Genomic DNA, 19,709 nt, shown 5'->3' with positions numbered 1-19,709 from the left:
GTTCTCCTGTTAACTAAGTCAGTTAAAACAGATGCTTATCATGTAAAAGTCTTTTTGGATCTGTAATAACTTAATTTTTGAGTGCTTACTTTACTTTTCCCTTAGAAAGAAGAACGTGTGTCAGAGCTGAGAAACCAGCTGTCTGAGAGACAGGCCCTGCGATCAAGGAGAAGAGCGTCCACCATCACTAATCAGAACCACAGCCCCCCTCCCTTTTCCATCACCCAGAGTGACCCCAGGTCGTTGGCCCCTCCTCCAGGATACCCAGCGCCTGCCTCTGACCCTCATCCTGTTCCACAGTCCTTCGCCAACTCGTCCAGTCTCTACCAGTCAGACAGCAAGATCAGTCGAAATAAGTGTCACACTAGCCGGCTTCAGCTACTCTACAAGTAAGATGGTGGTTAACAGTGGCAGGATGAGGATAGTAATAGAAGTTTGAAAAATAAATAAATATCTAAGGTTTAAAATGAAGATTAAAAAAAAGGTAAAGGATTTTCCCTCAGACAGAAATGAGTGCAGCAAAATATGTTCCAGTCAAGCAATAGCTCAATAAAAACACTGAGAAGGCACATACACAGATATACACCCTGTGATAGCACATGTACTTTTGATTAATTTGATTGAGGCATGAGCAGCGTCTTTAAATGTCCCCTGGCTTTGAGGTCAGTTTACCACTACTACTACAACTTGAAAACAGTAGAGCGGCTGTAGCTCAAGATGTAGACTGGGTCATCCACCCGTTGGAAGATTGGTACTTCTGTGCTTGGCTCCTCCAGACATCAAAGAATCCTTGACCAAGATCCTGAGTTGCCCCAAAGGCATCCATCACAGTATGAGGTAAACAGCACTTAGTCATAGAAAAAAGTGCTTACGGTAAATGAATGTGTGCAAATGGGTGAATAAGGGTTGTAGTAAGGAAGCACTTTGAGTGTTCAAATACAGTAGAAAAATGCTATATGTGTACCAGTCCAGTATTTTCTAAGCTGATCTCTGCTGGATTTGTTTTTGATTTATTGTTCTGGATAAATTTCCTCCCAAATTTGTAACTGGTCTGTTCTCTATTAGATTTAAATGGTAGCCTACAAAACTAGCGAGGTTAGTTTAGACAGGGCGCCTTAGGATTGAATCAAATAAATTATCGTTTTAAACCTGTCCTGGTGCTCACTGTTTGGTGAAAGAGGAGCAGAGGTCTGTCCAAGAAATCTGTCTTCCAGTTTTGATGAGTGAAATTTTATTATTTCATTAGTATGTTGTTTAGTACTAATTAGCAGGTATCCACAGTATCTGCCCAGTGCACCAATATAGTTAGTGGTTGCAGTTTGCTAACCAGGCAAGAGATGGCTAATAAGCCCCACTTTTAATAACATGCTGGTGAGTGGCTGCATCCATCATTGTTATTACACTTTCAAACTGGTTGGGTTTATATAGAGAGTGGTAGAGTTGTAGAACAACAAAATTCCCAGAAGACTAGGCTATTTGTGTTATAAGCAAGATAGACATAATTATAGCCTACATACATACTTACATTCTACATTTGTTCCCCAGTGATAACATCTTTGAGCAAACCAAAAGACTGTGTTTACAGACTTTTATGGTTGTGGTGTGCATTGCTACAATGTGTAACTAAATTTCTGTGTACTAGATTTAATGCAGAAGTACAAATCAAGTTGAACATTGCATACAACGGTATTTTCAGCACTGACAGGTTTACTATCAAAATTCAAAGTAATCATTTATGAAACAAGAAGAAGAGCATTCTGTCTGCGATGACCATAAGAACAACAGCTGACACTGAACACTGAAGTTAGACCAATGAGAGTTTCTTTAGCTGAATCATTTAAAAAACTAGAAACATATAAAAGGCGCTTTGATATGCACACAGTTATCAGCATGCCTATTATGATGATGTTCACAGATTCATGATAAAGCTGCTGACCTAGGCATGATAGTCAGCATCCCCCACTGGTGTATGTAATAGACATAGTGTCAGGTGGACCCAGGTGGCAGATCACTCAGACAGACACGGTTGCAGTTAAACAGGTTTATTTACAGTGAGGACGAATATCAAACATAACACTTACATGAGATTGAATGGAAAACTCAAACTATCCAGAGGGGGAAGAGGAGAAAAGGAAGTTAGTGACCGATAGCAACAGAGCTGAGGAGATACGGAAATGTTCACAAGGAATTCGAGAGCTTAGTCGCCACACGGTTAGTACGGACTTGGGGAGGTACATAAAACAGGAGGCTGAGGCGGGGACCAGCAACAGTGTAGGCGAGTGGAGTGACGGGGTCCAGAAGAGATGAACTGAGGTACCACGGTGAAGTGGACAGGTGGTTGGCTGGGCAGAGAGTGTCGTCATTTGACAGGAAGCAGAGGAGAAGGAAATCTGTGAATACCTTGGTTATCAAAGTAGTACATAAAAGACGGGTGATCCGTTACTGCTTGAGGCTAAGACAATAATCTGACACCTGAGAGCTGCTTCTTAAATAGTCCGGCTGATGACGCCTGATGCTCAAAGGGTGCATCAGGGAAACCGTGATGATCACAGCCCAGCAGCCTATTCCAAAAAAGGAAACGACACAAAACACAATAGAACACACCCGTCCCAGCTCCTAACACATAAAACGTGCACAAAACTTACAGTACATCATTATTATTATTCATAAAATTACTATTTTATTTAAATATTTTAAGGAAAATGCAGGCTAGAGGGTCTCAGTTCATACAGGGCACATTTAAGACACTTTTAAATCACAGTTTAAAAAATAATCAAATGCCGCAACAACAGCCTAGCAATCATTTAGAACTCTTAATATGGTCTTCTAATGTGGTTAAATAGTGATTTAAGAGACTGACTAAAAAATATGATTTTCTTTTTAAATAAATGTTGCAAATTTTGTTAGTGGTTATGTTCATTATTTAATTCGCTTTGTCACTGTAGCTCTTCTGGTTAAATGTTTGGTGGTGGTTTAAACAGTGTTCCTGGTCGCTGTTTAGAGAGAATCCATAGTTGGGTGTGTTCATGCTAAACCCCTCACTGTCACTTGAAGACGTTTAACATGTCTTCAAGAGTTTAAAATTAGAGTCAAACAAAATAAGACCTTAAAATGTTTTATTTAAACTAAATTTGCTGTAGGAATTACATTTGCAGATCTTATGTTTAAGGCTGTAAAATACAACATGACCAATTTTTAAATCAGTTTTTAGACCTTTTTTCTAGTTGCTTAATATTGTTGCTGCTTATTTATGTCACGAGCATATATTTCTTTTAGGATGTAATTACACTGTCCTATACACTTGGGGGTGCTAATGTCATGATTTGTTGTGTTTTACTGTTCCACTGGCAAGTTTACAGCAGCATGTAGTACACGGACACCCATCTTAGGACAGGATGGGTGTCAGCTAAACATATGAATTGAAAAAACATCATAACATTTATCTGGTTCTGTTGTGAACATTTTCTACCAGTTTTGCCTTTTTCTGTTTGGAGAAATGACAATTGGTGTTGAATTCAAACTGCAAGCTTGAAGGTAATATGTCAACTACAGAATGGTTAATTATAATAAACGCAGTAGCTACATGTAATACCAGACTAGCTTTCAATTAAAAATGGTAAGCCTGTTGACTATATGGCCAGCAGTGTATTTCAGACAACTCCAATGAACAGTTCCTGTCACCTTGTTTTTAAAGCTCAAAGCAGAGTTCACTGCAGGCCATTCAATTCAGTTCAATTCAATTTTATTTATACAGCGCCAAATCACAACAACAGTCACCTCAAGGCGCTTTATATTGTAAGGTAGACCCTACAATAATACATACAGAGAAAAAACCCAGCAAGCACTTTGGCGACAGTGGGAAGGAAAAACTCCCTTTTAACAGGAACAAACCTTCAGCAGAACCAGGCTCAGGGAGGGGCGGCCTGCTGCGACCGGTTGGGGTGAGAGAAGGAAGACCAGATAAAGACATGCTGTGGAAGAGAGCCAGAGATAAATAACAAGTGTGATTCAATGCAGAAAGGTGATTAAAAAGGAAATACTCAGTGCATCATGGGAATCCCCCCATGGCTAGCATCCATATGTCTCTCAGAGTGCAAAATCCCCACATAAACACCAGGAATCATTATGTCAAGACTAGGCTTTGCTCAGAATCAGAATATATTTATCCTCGTCACCCTCTCTGATACATCCCACTACTGCAGAATCATCATAAAACTAATGGAGGTGGCAGGTTTCTGAAGTCTATACACAGTGAAGAGAAAGGAGACAGGACGGTCCCCTGCAGGGCATCTGTGTTGCTGACCATACTGTCCACCACACAAAACTGCAGGCACACATAGTGTGGTCTGACAGTCAGATAGTTGGCAATCCAGATGACTAAGGACGCATAACTACCTACATCGCTGTCAGTTTAAAAAACAGTAGGCCTTGTCTGAAGGTGCTGAAGGAGAAGCATCTGGCTCTCATTTATCTCACCGTGCTCACTAACCAGGTAAAATGGAGAGGACTATCAGTGGGCTAATCGTGGGCCATAGATAGTGAAAAATGATGTGTGATGTTCACAATGAGCACCATGGGTCTCGTTGTGACATGGGCTATGACCTCTGGAGTCTCATCAGCTGGTTCCTGATTTGTTTAGTAGTGAAGCTGACTGGAGTGGAAGGAGTGGAGGTGCCCTGATGTAGAATGTGAAGAGTGTACAGACCCTGGGAGCCTCCTCACAGGAGGGTTTATACATTAACACAAGATTTTATTTTATTTATTTTTTAATTACTTGGATACAGACTTCTGAGTTGTTAAAAATTAATCATTTAGAATGCCAAAACTTAAATTCCTAATGGTATGTAGGTATAAATTTAAATTTAAATAATAGCAGTTTTGCTTCTCCGGTCAACAAACCAGGAGAAATCATTCATTTTATATAACTTGTATTAGTCACTGACATTATTTTTAAGGTAATGATATACAATAAACAGTTTGTTCCATTTAAATAGGGCTGCACCTTCATTTGGACTTTATTTACAAAGGCACACCAGTCAGAAAGAGATCTAGATGTGGGTATCATCAACATTAATATGAAACAGGGTTTGTTTCTGAGCTAAAAGATGCATGATGGTATTTTACTTTAGTCTCTACTGAATCCCCCTCAAAAGAGGTTGATCATATCATTTCCTCTTAGAACTCAAGTTTCACCAACAGTTCACACACACTTCCTCCACAGCTATAAACAAACGTATTCAGAACAAGAAAACCACCAGGGTGTCAGATTTCCCCTGTATGGGCTGCTGCTGTATTTCCGTTTTTTGTTGTGTTCTCTCTTCTGCTTCTATTTTGTGGAGGGGGGGGTTTCATAGGAGAAACTGAAATCATGCTTCATTTCTGTACGCCTAACAGAGATAAGTTCGCTGGGTTCAGAGCTTTATGTTGACATAAATGGTTTAACTGGGTCTTACCGACTTTAGTGAAACGAGACCATCTATGTCTTCAGCACTGGTCAAAGGGCACTCTTGTAATATAAAGCAGGTCAGGCATTATTAATTCAGTCAGGAAGGTTTCCATACCCACAAACAATACAAAAACTGACCACAACTTTGACAACATTCTCCTCCTGTTTCTCAAAAGAAAAATAACATGAAAACAATTCAAATAAATTAAATGTGAATTCATGTTTCACGCTAAACTGAAATCTTGATGCTGAGAAAGGTGTTCAATGCAAATAAATGGAAATAAATAATGCTAACCAGTTTCCTTTTTCTCATTCGGTTTGGCATTGGGATAATGCCATCAGGCTACTGTCCTGATTCTTATCATATCAAACCATATTTTGACATATCTTTGGTCTTTGTGGTATGGTCTGCTCACAGTAAAGATCAGATGTAGTTAATCCAGCAGTTTTCATGAGGTCATTTCTCCCGTACACGTGGAAGCGCACCTCAAACTTAAGATACAGTCCTGGACATGTCACGGTTAACGCTGCCCAACCGTGGGGATGTGGGGAAAGGAGGACCCAAATGCTGGACTCTTTGATGCAACAGTGCGTTTATTTACAGTGCAGGGAAAACAACAAATCCGCAGTGCGTTCCCGACTCCCGTGACATGTCCTCTTCCCAGTGATAGTGTTCTTTGTCTCCGCCCCTCAGTGTCTGAGCACCCCGTGCTCGCTGCCCTCTCGTCTCCACATTCTCTTAGGGAATAACAAAGAGGCAGCCGTCAGAAACACCACAATGCAGCAGACTAACCTTACTAACTTGACAAGAGCCTAACGTGAAGTCACACAATGATCCAGCGTTGGAGAGAGCTCCATCACACTCTTAAGTAGTTTCTCCGACGAGGCTTAATCAGCTGCAGGTGTGTGATGGTCTTCAGGTGTGGCCAACCACCTGGCAGGGCCACACCCACCAGGCCTGAAGGTGCCTGTCACAGCCGCACCCACACAAACACGCACACCTGGACAACAAAAACAGCAGTGCAGAGCAGCAAAAACACATATAATATAATACAAGTCCATAACTGCTCAAGGACCCTGGGTCGCTCACATCCAGGACCCTGACAGGGCCACCACTTTTTTACAGTTCAAGCAGCTGCCACAGGCTGCAGGGGCATTGGAGGAAAAAATGTTAACAAACATAGAAACAGTATGGCTGTTTACATGGCTGCACACTGCTTGGGCCACACGTAGTGTCCTCTGAAACTCTTACAAAGAACAGAGTAAGCTTCAATCATATTAGAGGCTCAAATTACCCACTCATGACTCTTTGATAGCCTCACACTGTTTTTATTTCTGAGCACAGACCCATAATTTATATCACAGATTTAGTGTCTTTATAATGGTAAGGTTGCCATGGAGTTTTTTGATTAATTTTTTGAAGAAATAATTAAAATAATCCTAACGCTAATGCTAAGTCCTAACCTGAACACCATCTACATGGCTTGATGTGAGAGGTTAGCTAACTGCAGCGTTTCATCCCCTCTTTGTGTTATTTTGTTTGATTTCCAAAAATCGTGACATTTGACCAAAAACGAAAGGAAAGACAAAAGGAAATTCTCCCCTCTCACAAGCTGTTCTTAGCGCTTTCAACCACAACTGATTGTCTTCCTCTCAGCAAAGAGTTTCACTTCTGCCTCTTCTTGTGACAGCTTTTTATTTCACTGAGGATCCAGCGTTCCATTGTGTTGTCATGTCGGTTTCTTTGAATCCAATATATGGGAATATTCTACACGTGACAAATATTCAGTGTGATCTCAAGACTCATTTTTCTTTCTGTGGTAGCACAGCTTGTTTCGTTAGCACGGGTAATCTAAATTGTCCCAAGCACCTTGCCCCAAGTAGACTAACAAGTTAATTAGGAGGTACTGATGTGTGAACCACGCAAACATTGTTCAGTGCTTCGGCTAAATTTGTTTCCGGTGATCCTGTGTAAATATCTAATGTAATGTATGTTTGTGTGTGTTGATGTGAATTAACTGTAGAGTCTGTAAAGCAGTGGAGATGTGCTGTTCATACATATGAAAATATGCACACAGAGTGTAAATATTGGTTATGTAAATAATTACAATTGATTATTTGGCATATTTAACATGTCTTTCATGTGGTACAGTATTCAAACTATATTTCTATATGCTGTTACATTTAATATGGCAGATTATTTCATTTGCAAGAATGAAAATAAAACAAACTGTTTTTCTCAAAATGTTTTGTTCATTGTACTTATCCTTTTCAGGGTCGCGGGGGGGTAAGAGGCGGGGTACACCCTGGACAGGTCATCAGTCTGTCGCAGTGCTAGCACACAGAGATAGACAACCTACATTCACACCTATGGGCAATTTAGAATGATCAATTAACCTATCTTTGAGGAGTACAAATACCTGGGAACCATCTTTGACAACCTCCTGAAATTCTCTGCCAACACAGAGGAGATTCTCAGGAGGTGCCACCAACGGCTATACCTCCTTAGGAAACTAGTGGTGTGCGGATCGATACTGAAATATTGATTCTTCCGATACCAGCAATTTATGTTCTAGAATCGATTCTCATATTATAATATCGATATTTTAGTACTCTGGGGTAAATTTGTAGTTTTTCCATTAAAATGAATGCAGTGGAAAGAAACTATACAATTTGGATCGTCTAATTTGGAAGGAACTACTTCCTCTTACGCCTTTCATAGTCATATGCGGAATACGGCTGTATAAATGTGTCGCAGCCCCTGGCGTGCACACTCACAACAATGGCTGAGCGCAAACAGAGTCCTGTGTGGACACGTTGTTGTGGCAACACCACTGACCTCGTCAAACACCTCGGAGGAAATCACATCACAGAATATGATAAGCTTATGTTGAGGCGAACTGAAGAGGAGGACAGCGACAGGTGCTGCTAGGGCGAGACAGATGTCTCTCGCACAGTCCTTTAGTGCTGCAGGCAGGAAACATGCTCAAATAGCGCACAACGTCAGGTTTTTTTTATTTCTATATGATTATTCTGCATTATTAAGCAATAAAAACAAGTTGTCTGATGTCCTCTAATCATTATGAAGCAATATGGTTATGTTATTATTACAATTACATAATACAATTATATATTGTATTATGAAATGCAATGAAACATTAAGTTTTTGTACAGAGTATCGGTATCGGATCAGTATCGCCGATACCACCCTGAATTTTACTTGGTATCGGATCGGAAAGGAAATCAGTGGTATCGCACATCACTATAGGAAACTCAACTGCTTTGGAGTCAGCACACCCATCATGATGGCTTTTTACCATGCCTTCCTGGAAAGCATCATGACCTTCTCCATCACTTGCTGGTTCCACTCCCTCAGCCTTCAGAACAGGAACAGCCTGCAACACATGGCATCAGTGTGCTCTAAAATCATTGGCCTGCCTGTCAGAACTCTGGCACAGGTTTTCAGCCCACAGGCCCTTAGACAGGCAGCCAAAATCATCAACGACCCCTCTCACATTCTTCACCCCGCATTTCAATGGCTCCCCTCTGGGCGACGCCTCCGCTGCATTTCCTGCAGGACTGAGAGAGGAGAGCCACCTTTGTCCCCAAAGCCACTCTGCTTTCCCACACCAGAAACATCAACTACTCTACATTCTTTTTATACTACCGACACTTTATTCACTTTTAGTCACTTACAGTTATTTATTCACCTTTTAGTCACTTTAATTTTAAAACTGTGTAATTTTAAAGCTGTGTATATTCTGTGTATTTATTATCTGACTCTTATTGCCTGTTCTTATTGTCCTTATCTTCAACGTTATGCTGCTCTGTCGTATGTTAATTGGCCCTTGGAGATAAATAAAGTCTTTCTGATTCTATCCCCACTAACTGCATGTCTTTTAGTGATGGGATTTCCAGCTCTTTTTAGAGAGCCGGCTCTTTCGGCTCCCAACCGGCTCTTCAGGTTGTTTTCTTGCTTTAATTAATTTGTTATTAACAACAATATAAAATTATGCACAAAAGGAATTACTAATGTAAAAAAAATGTGGTTTTATTTATATATGTTTATATATAAATATATACGGTGGCCCCTAGAAACAAAGCACGTACAAACTCCAAAACACATTTCTAGCATGAACTGAACTTCCAAAACAGATCTACCTAGATCGCTTAAATTACACAATTGAAAGCATGTGTGTATTGTTTGTGTGTTTATACACAAGCACTCATAATTATTCAAATATTTTTTAAAAAAATGTTCATTTACCTGTTACTACCTCACACCAAATCCGGTCGTTGGTACTTCCTGGCTTGTGTAGCCACTAGGTAACAAAAGCTCAACACTGCCCCCTAGCATCCTGGAGCACTTCTGTTGTGTTTCGTACGTGTTTTGGAGTTCGTACGTGCTTTGTTTGTAGGGGCCACCGTAAATATACTTTTATTTATTCACTCCACATAAAATGTAATAAATAAATCATATAATACAAAAACCAACTATTTACATTTCAACTTTTAACTATTTAAATTTTCAGGTTTTTCCTTTGAAACACATTTAAAGTGAAACAACACAAAACACTGCAAACCACAACACAATTAAATATAAATTAAAATATGAAAACAAAAAGCAGATGCACCTTCTCTGTCATATGGGCCTGCATGAATAAACTTTCTGAATCCTTTATCATCTGCAACTGAAAATAGTTGTGGATGATTACTATACCTTTCTAATGTGACGTTGTTGTCCCTGGCTCTCTTTCTCTCTCTCTCCCTCCCGCTCTGTTCCTGTGCTCTAAGAGTGAGTGTAACTACCGCCCCTCCCCCCTCTGCCCAGCACAAAGCACAAGGCTCGCGTACCGGAGTGAAGCAGGAAAAAAGGGTGAGAGAGAAGAAGAGAGAAGGAAAAAGAAAAAAACCCACGGTTCCTAATAAGGAGCCGGCTCTCGTCGTTCACTTCAAAGAGTCGGCTCTAAGAGTCGGCTCTAAGAGTCGTTCCATTCGCGACCAACACATCACTAATGTCTTTGGACTGTGGGAGAAAGCCAGAGTACCCAGGTGGGACCCACGCAAACTCCACACAGAAAGGATGATGGTGGAATTGAACTCAGAACCTCTTGCTGTGCGGCAACAGTGCTAACCACCGTGCCACCGATTTTTGTTTTTTCACACAATAACTCATAATGAAAAAATGAACCAAATTTACATAAAATTCTTGCAAATCTATTTAACATAAAAAAAATAAAAATAAAAAATTTACAAAGATATACAGTCGGACTTAAAAATGCATCTCTTCTGCCATTATCCGTGTAGGGTTTTTAGGGACCTCTTGAAGTGTGGTCAATAAACAAAAAAGACAGTATAAAAAAAGCTATTTACTGTGAGATAAATACTTTCCACTGGTGATATTTGGTACAGCTCTGTAGGCAGCTGGAGGAGGAAGCAGGGGAATTACCACATAAGCAGGGAGTTCCCCTTCTCTCTTCCATTCTGTTAAAGTGTTGAGGAATTATTACTCTACTGGAAACTTTCACAGTGCCAAATACAAAAACTTGCACTGTTAATGAATATGAACACAGAGCTAAGTCATAGTATCTTACGTAATAACCAGGCTAATATTACCCACTGTCAGCAGTGATGAGCTCATACGAACACAGTCAAAAGTCACATAAGTCACATCAGTCACGTAACCATGCAGCCCTGCACTTAAATACATGTTACCATGTATTTTTAATTAAAGTAATCTAACTCAGAAGGGGTTTAACATATTGTCTAATTAAAATGCATTGACTAAATTTTTCAAAAGTGTTGGCATTAAAATGCTATTTAATTCTAGAATGGCTTTTTTTGATTGTTTGTTTTGATTGAGTTGAATCAAAAAAACAAACCATATCAAGTTTTTCTGAGAGGTTACATTACCATAAGTAACATGTAAGCTTTCTAATATCAGCTTTTAGACATTAACAGCAATGTCTGAAACATTAGCAGAAACCCCATCCTGGAATCAGGCTTTAAACCAGGTTCCGTACACAAGGGATTTGAAACTGCATTTATTGTGTCAGCAACGCAGTTCTGTAACGTTACGTGGTCTGCCACTTTGTAATGGTATCAAATCCTGCAGACAGTGACAATTTAGAGTGAAACGTGGGTCTCCTTTTTAAAAGCACAAATGAAATTAAATTCACTTTAAATATCCATCCATCCATCCATCCATCCATTCATTCGCTTATCCTCTTCAGGGTCGTGGGGGGCGCTGGAGCCTATCCCAGCTGTCATAGGGCGAGAGGCAGGGTACACCCTGGACAAGTCGCCAGTCTGTCGCAGGGCCAACACACAGGGACAGACAACCATTTGCACTCACATTCATTCGAACATTCAGACCTAGTGACAATTTGGATTATCCAATTAACCTATCCCCACAAGCTGCATGTCTTTGGACGGTGGGAGGAAGCCGGAGTACCCGGAGGGAACCCACGCAAACACGGGGAGAACATGCAAACTCCACACAGAAAGACCCCGGCCTGGTGTTGGAATTGAACTCAGGACCTTCTTGCTGTGCGGCAACAGTGCTAACCACCGTGCCACCGTGCTGCCACCACAAGTATTCTTTTAGTGTGCATGCAGTTGAAAGGTAACATAAACATTTCAATAATGGTGTCATAGAGACAAATATCTCAGTATTTAGCAAGCATGATAAATTTGGGTTCATCTCGATGAAGTAACAGTTAAACTCCTCCACTTCCATGACTGTTTCGCTGCACACAAAAAGAGGACACACTGTGCTCTGTGGTTACTACCGTGTGTTAATTAATTGTCCCATCGCACACACTAGCAATAATTTGAGCTTTCTTTAGCCGTTGTGGCTCATTTGTTTGCTCTGTTTAGTTTGACCCTGTAGCATGTTTGATATTTTTTCTTTTTTTCACTGGTTTGTAAAATGATAAACACAGCTCTTGCAAACATGATTTCTTTATAAGCTGAGTTTTATTCAAATATTTCAGAGTACCACAGGCACTGTAAATCCTCAGACATTTGTTTGTACTTGCCATAAAACGAAACAAATAGTTTCATACATAAAAATCAGCACAAATACAGTAGGACATTCATTATAAAACACACAATAAAATTAATAAATATATAAGTATTTCAATATTTCAATAAATAAATAAATAAATACAACAAATAAAATAAATACGACAAAGATATGTTAAATAAATAAATTCCCCAAAAAGTAAACCCTTTGTTTTTCTATTCTGTCAGCCTGTAGTGACATGGTAGCACTCTTTGGTTGACTGCTGTAGTTACAATAGTTTGATTTACTTACAAAAATGAAATGACTTGCTGATACAAATATTTCAAGTATGGCTGATGGTTAAAGTACATTTTCCATCACCTCTTTAGTGCAATGTGAACCATCTGTGGTTTCCTCACATTCAATAGTTAAAAGCCTTCCAGAAGGACAGCAGGTCATGGTGGAGAAATGGAGTCTGAGGTCACCTTTTCACCTACATTCATCAGACACCTCTCCTCACAAGGCAAAAACACCAAAGAAGTTCTTCCCTGGCTCATCCTCCAATTTCTCCAGCATTGCCTCCTCTGTCTGTGTTCTCAGTCTGTCATGAGCATACAAGTTGAACACAGCCCCCATGTAAACTGCAGTGTACCAGTTCCCATCCTCATCTGAATCCCCACTGGTTGTCTTTTGGCAGACTGTACGGATAGAGTGGAGAATGGTCACATATTTAGGTGCATATGAGCGAGACCAGCGTTTGACAGTGTGGCTCAGGTGGACCATGGGGTGTGAGGAGGTATCGTCGGCATCGCTGCTGCAGTCAACCCGGAAAGATGCTTGGCTGTAAACAAAGTAGAGGCCATCTCGAGGAATCACAATTTCATTTTTATCGAGCTCTAGTCCTCCCTGAGAGTGGGACTGGTCCACATCCTTCTGCCATTCCACTGAGGTCTTTCTACTATAGTTGTGTACTCCTGTTGAATAGTACAGACAAATGGCAGACACCATGGTGAATTTCTGATTAACAGTGAAATAAAACTGCACTTGAGTCAGGGGTTCCTGAAGAGAAATTTCAAATGAATTCTGTTGCAGTGACATGAGCCTATTTCTCATTTATCCTCTACATTCTTCAGTCTAACTAGAACTCATTTAAATCTCCAAAATATCCAAAGGAAACAGGCATAATGTGCCCTTAAAAATCAAGGAGAAGTTCTAAAACTTTCTGGAAAAACTGGTAAGCTTCCTGAATCAAGAACTTCCTCCAATTATGATCCACTAAATGTCCCATGAATCTCACAGAGACGTGTGATTTCATGATTACAATACTGGGAAAGGTGTAGTATGGTTCTCCACAATCAGTCTAAAATATGCCTTGCACTTTTTTTTACTTGGGTTTCATCCCTTACCTTGCAAATGAATGGCTGCTCTCACATTTGATATTTGCCTCAAAGTGTGATGGAGATCTGGGAACAAGAAAAGACAGAGAATATGAATTATACAGTGTTTTCGCCTACTAGTCACTAACATTACTAAGCTAAAAAAACAAACAAAAAACAAACAAACATCAATAAGTCCACTACTTTTGTAAGAGTTGAGGGTACTCACCAAAATTGTCCTCATTTTGTCCAGGAGCCTGTTTGAAATAGAGCATGACACAGAACGCTGTTACAGACTGGTTGGTTTTAGGTGAAACAGTTCATTCACTGTGAGAGTCAATGGCGCTCTTGAGTAGTTTAGAGAGAATTTTAAAACCCACCTCAGCACGCCTGTTAACAACGAGGGCAGCAGCAGCAGTAGCAGCGAGGCAAAGTGTGAATGCCAGGAGGGCCATGGTTAGCTTTGACCTGGGCTTGATTTCCTGTGTTGCCTGTTTCTCTGTGTCTTTGTCGATCATTGTATCCAGCGCGACCATGCATTCACCTTCCATTGTTTTTAGTGGGTGCCTTCTATCAGGTACAGTTCACTTCTTAGCAGCCTTTCCTCCTCTTCTTCCACCTCTTCTTCTTGTTTGATGCCGCTATCTGTGAGAGGCTGTTTTAAAAGGCTCTCACCGATAGAGGGGGAAACTCCAATGATGTCACACATGTGGAGACTCAATGAGAAATAGAGACCCAGTGCCTGGGAGGATCTTACGCACCACACCTCCTCTGCACATGGCATGTGTATGATGGAGTTATACCAACATCAAATAAAAAACCAGACACCTGTGTGGAATCCCCTTTTGCACCTCAGTGCACACCCACACAACTCAATAGATCATTTCAAACAGGCACATACACTCACCTGCTGTATACCTGCGTACACAGGCAAGACCACAGATCACTCTATTCTACTATTCTAAATTTTTAAAAAGCACATGTTAGCTATTGATGTGAAGTGTTCACATATGTTGTTGTGTTGTCTTCGTTTCTATGTGGGGCAGACACACTGAAAGCCAGTTCAAATGTGGGGCAATAAGTCACAGAAAAGTCTGCAACCTTCAGCTATTCGTCAGTCAGTTTGACCACTATTGCCAAATGTTTTTTACGTTATTGTGTTTGATATTCCACCAACAATTAACTGCCAGTGATGTCATTGTCAACCTACATTTATAGTACATGTGTCACTTCCCTAATAATTTTATAAAGGTTTTTTGAAACGTTTCGTCACTCACGAAACACTGAGTGACGAAACGTTTCTCCCACTGAAAACGCTACAACAGAATCAACCTTTTGGGATGCATGTTTTAAATGTGATATACAAATAAGATGTTGTTCTAATTACTAAAAGGCACTCTATGAAGTATGTTCTGAGTGCAAACGCTTGTCTGTCTGTATCTCTGTGTGCCCTGAGATGGCATGACAAGCCCTTCAGGGTGGACACCACCTTCTTGCTCTCTAACAGCTTGGATAGATCAATGATTAATGGAAATGATGGACTGATTAATGATAAGAGGTTATATAAAAGGTAGAATATATGTAATACATGATTACAAACCATCTGAAACTTTATCATTAATAATCCTTTCCATGGCTTGTTTGTATGAAAAGATCATATGGTAACTGTAATGAGTAAGGATGAGTGTAGGTGTTTCATGTCTATTAGCAGAGTAAGTGTTGAAGATTTAGTCAGCACTCTAGTCAGATAACCAGAGTTCATTACTATTCTGAGTTGAATGTCATAAATTGATCTTGAAAAACTGAAAAATGGGAACACGCTGCATCTGAATGTCTTTTCATCGTCACTGACAAACCATGCCCTGGAAAGAGGAACACCGTTCTACATTTGCTGCAACAGCGTGGGAGGCTGTGGTAGCGGGTTGTCTACCACTGGGAAGGTTGCGTGATCAATCCCTAATCTACATAGGCAAGATCTTGAATCCCCATGTTGTCCTCATTGCCCCCACTAGAGTGTGACTGATTGTGTAAATGTCAGAAACAGCCAGAAAAAAAAGCTGTATGATGGTATATGGGACTGTGTGGAAAATACTTTGAGTGCTCAACATAAGTTTAAAGGTGGTATATTTCAGCCAATTGTAAAAGCAATAACAAGTGATTTATTTACATTAGATGCTGACTAACATATAATGATATTTCAACTTCACAATCACTTTAAACCATCTTCAGAAGAGAAAAAGAAAATAGCACTTTATTTTGAAGTAGTCTTTGGTTTCATAGAGGTAACCGACGATAGCTGGTGGTGGAAATCCCAGATCTCGAACACCACAAAGGTTAAGGTGTAGCTCCTGGGCCTCAGGCTTATCTCTGGCCCATAGTTTAAAAACAGCTACCCAGAGGGTGTCACAACACCAAAACAAACAAACCTTAAAACCTTCTCTACAGAGATAATGTAGAAGAACATATGATATCCCTTTCACATGAGCTTACAAAATAACAGTTGTGTAAAACAGCCATGCCTATTGGGGAGGCTTTGTGACTGTATCACAGTCATCATGGAGAATGTCTGTCTTTATTCTTTAAGCTGCAAGTTTTTAACAGTCATCTTCACGCGAAAGTGAGCCTTTCATGCTCAAACTATATTTTGGGTGGAGTAGCATCTTAAGGTGTTAAATGATGTCACCAGTGGTGGTCAAGATAAGATGAGCTCTATTTTTCTATAGCTATCATATATGTATATATTTGTATTAGCTATGAAACAACAGTGGGAAACAGGAAAGAAGTGTGACCAGTAAGATAGACAGAGAGGTTGCAAACAGTGGAGTTGTATCAGCTAAAACCAATATATTTGCATAAATAAAAACTGAGTGTGCTCGCAATGCCCACAGGAAGACTCATAGCGACAGCACGGCACATCAAATTCAGAAAGTTTACTTCTTACACTGATGGCCACAACATTAGCATATGAAACAAATTTGCTCTCTTTAGAAAGGACTTGTTCAACATATATTAGACAGTGGACAGAGTAATAGATTCTGAAGGACACTGACATGATTAAATTGGTGACACTTCATGTCTGTGGTGGACTACATTTATATAGACCTTTTCTAATTTGGTCACTCACTTAAAGCATATTGCAAACCACCTTCAACTATTCATACAGCACTTATTCTGGCACACAGTCACACACAGAAGTTTTACTATCAGCATTTGGTGCTACTGTGTAGTCACATCCTGCTCACACTGTATTATGCTAGATAATTTGGCTTGGCATGTTTCCAAAATGGCGAATGTTAACTGATGAGATGCTAGCTGTTGTTAATTATTATTACAGACAATAAAAAAAACTTTTAGTGTAAGAAATATCTGAAAGGCAGACACATGAAACAGTTATGGAAGAAACACAGTAACACACTGTCAGCTATTGTTCACTATGTGGACTACAATTATGTTAAAGCATCAAAGGTTAAAATAAATACATACATCAAATCCAGAATACTCAAAACATTTCATCTGTTTTAATGTAGTTTTATTGTCTTATAGCAGCAATGATATCCAACTTTATTACAAGAACTGTCTCCAAATCTGCCTTAACCGGAAGGCAAAGTACAACCTTTTACTGTAACTCCACAAAACTCTTTCAGTGCTATTTTAGTTTACAAAACTGGCCATGGAATAAAAGACCACGCCCAACCACAAACTGTTTGGAGACTGTTGTCTATCGTCACAGACACATACCAAGATAAAATCTAACACAATCAACTAAAACACTGAAAAGGAGAAGAGGAATCAAAGATGTCAAGATGCATTCAAATAAGCAAAGATACTTTATAACACATTTTTATGTTTCCATGTATCATTTTATATGTCATTCAGTGAAAGTGACTAAACATGGTTTTCCATAGAGGGTGAACTTCAGCAGCAGGGGAGTATACGCAACAACAAGACAGAAATTATATTTAAATTTTTTTTCTTTCCTCAGAAACTGCCCCTCATGTGGTCTCCAGCCCACTTACACACAGAGTTTGGTATTTTGTTTAGCAAAAGGATGTGAAAAAAAAACTCCCCTCATGTCGCAGTACATCAGTCAGCTTGTCATGCTTTTTTCTCTTTCTAAAACTGCCACGAGAACCAAACACCCTTTATCTAAAAAAAGACTTGATACATTCCCTGAGAAAGGAGGAATACACAGTGCTTTTTGTAGAATGGCCCACTACTCAGCTTCCTCTTTACAAGACAGGATTCGAAAAGCTCTAGTAGATAAATAGCTCACCAAAAATATGATGTGGAAATCTCTCTAGAAAGATTTTGATGAAAAATGTGTTTAAAAATTGCCATGTTATACTGTGACTATTACTCACAAATTGCAATTTATCTACAGAGGTTATTATTGTTGTTGTTGCAACATTTTGTTATTATTGTCACATTTTATCTGACCCTCTCATGAGGGTCAGATAAAATGTGTTCATGGAGCCAGGCTTGGATGGAAAATTTTTCAATTCCTGGTGACCTGCACCTATAGGGACTAAGTAAATGTTGGTTGGGTGGGCATCATGCTAGCATCATGACTCAAACAAGGACAGAGACCTTGGCTTGCTGACCTCTGGCTGCAGAAACTTGAATCTGTATATGGAAAAGACCCTCTGTGGGGTTGAAAGAGCCAGATCTGATGCATAATGCAAAACTATAACTACTTCTCACATTCTTGGGTCTTGGATTACAGAGTCTTGAGCACTTGTGTGAAGACAGGAAGCAAAGCAGAGATTAGCTGAAATAGAAATCGAAGTTACTACACTTATTCAAATCACTTCGCTTAATTCAAGAATTTTAACCAAACTAAACTGTAAATGGTTTGTACAATCATTTCCAAACTCTGCGGGGTACCAGCAGATGGTGAAACTCTCAATTTTTGTTAATCCGTGTGGCCTTTATTCTACAGAATAAATGCCCCATTCAATTTTAGGGGAAACAACCATGAATCACTCGTATAACTGTAACCACTTGAAAAGAGAGAAAGGAAGGTTTCAGGCTGATGATGATGATGATAGGTTATCTAAGGACAGAAGAGGGGAAACCCCAGAGCTTTACCTTCTTGGTTTGATTCACTTTTAAACAGGGAAAATTCCAAAATAAATAAACTCGTATTTATCAGTGTAGTTTTGTGCACCAAGATAAATTTTTAATTTAGTGGAGCCAGAAAATGGATACAAATGGATTTATCAAAATGCATTGTAATAGATTCACACAAACACAATTTTCTACAGTAGTGATGCACAGTGCATGAAAGTCCATCCATCCCTCCAACCAATTTCATATAACTTCTTATCTAATTCATGGTTGCAGGGTTGCGGGAACCTACTCCAGCTGTCACAGGGCGGGGTATATGGAAGTATGTGAATGAATATTACACACTGATGTGACACCTCGTACATTAATGTGATGCTCTAACAGTCATCATGCTTTTAAGCTTCCCACTAGATGATTAACATCTGGTAATGGCCCCTTTTTCTTTGAAATCATTTGATTTTTACTTCAGAAAGTATATGTATATGCCAACGTACCTATCTTTCTCTGAGAGAAAAAAGATAGATAGCTAGATAGATATGCTGGATACCAGATTTTAGCACATATGTTAAAAACAGTCATTGGGTTTGGTTATAGGGAGTATTTGCTTTTATTTTTCTTTTCTGTTCTTTCGCTTTTATGTAGAAGCCAAATGAATTGAAGAGAATCAGTGAACCAGGTGACCTCTTTCCAAATAGGAAATGAAAACAAAACTCTTTTCTAAAAACTATAAATACTGTCAAGTCACAAGTAACCACATGCATTTGAGATAATGTGATGACTTTGGGAAAAAGGAAAAACCAGAGTTATGCAACTG

General features: G+C 39.6%; 2 protein-coding genes across 4 annotated transcripts in view; one reads left to right on the top strand and one right to left on the bottom strand.

The window, feature by feature from the left end:
• gabbr1b (gamma-aminobutyric acid (GABA) B receptor, 1b) overlaps positions 1–7,681 on the top strand; it is a 133,589-nt gene extending 125,908 nt beyond the window's left edge. For all 3 annotated transcript variants that reach the window (XM_086279784.1, XM_086279783.1, XM_086279785.1), the window contains exon 18: positions 106–7,681. In XM_086279784.1, the coding sequence (XP_086135910.1) occupies positions 106–393 (288 nt within the window). In that variant the 3' untranslated portion in view covers positions 394–7,681. The remainder of the gene's footprint in view (positions 1–105) is intronic.
• Positions 7,682–12,454: 4,773 nt separating this feature from the next.
• LOC147304627 (tumor necrosis factor-like) lies at positions 12,455–14,705 on the bottom strand. The gene is made up of 4 exons (XM_086279845.1): positions 14,209–14,705; positions 14,058–14,085; positions 13,859–13,915; positions 12,455–13,426 (listed from the first exon to the last, which is right to left on the bottom strand). The coding sequence occupies exons 1-4, from the start codon at positions 14,377–14,379 to the stop codon at positions 12,969–12,971; spliced, it is 714 nt and encodes a 237-aa protein (XP_086135971.1). The 5' UTR covers positions 14,380–14,705; the 3' UTR covers positions 12,455–12,968.
• Positions 14,706–19,709: the final 5,004 nt, after the last annotated feature.

Source organism: Aulonocara sp. 'chitande type north' Nkhata Bay, linkage group LG22 (assembly GCF_057382095.1).
Source record: "Aulonocara sp. 'chitande type north' Nkhata Bay isolate Kocher_YH1m ecotype deep benthic linkage group LG22, A_spYH_male_GT1.1, whole genome shotgun sequence".
NCBI lineage: Eukaryota > Metazoa > Chordata > Actinopteri > Cichliformes > Cichlidae > Aulonocara > Aulonocara sp. 'chitande type north' Nkhata Bay.
Note: the sequence above shows the minus strand (reverse complement) of the source record. Positions and strands in the feature narration are given on the sequence as shown.

Bases quoted from the DNA above. Each gene is read 5' to 3' on its own strand.
- LOC147304627 (XM_086279845.1), bottom strand. From the start codon at position 14,379: ATGGAAGGTGAATGCATGGTCGCGCTGGATACAATGATCGACAAAGAC. The intron at 13,916-14,057 runs GTGAGTACCCTC...TCTTGTTCCCAG, and splicing joins ACAAAATGAGGACAATTTTG to ATCTCCATCACACTTTGAGG. The intron at 13,427-13,858 runs GTAAGGGATGAA...ACTATTCAACAG, and splicing joins AGCAGCCATTCATTTGCAAG to GAGTACACAACTATAGTAGA.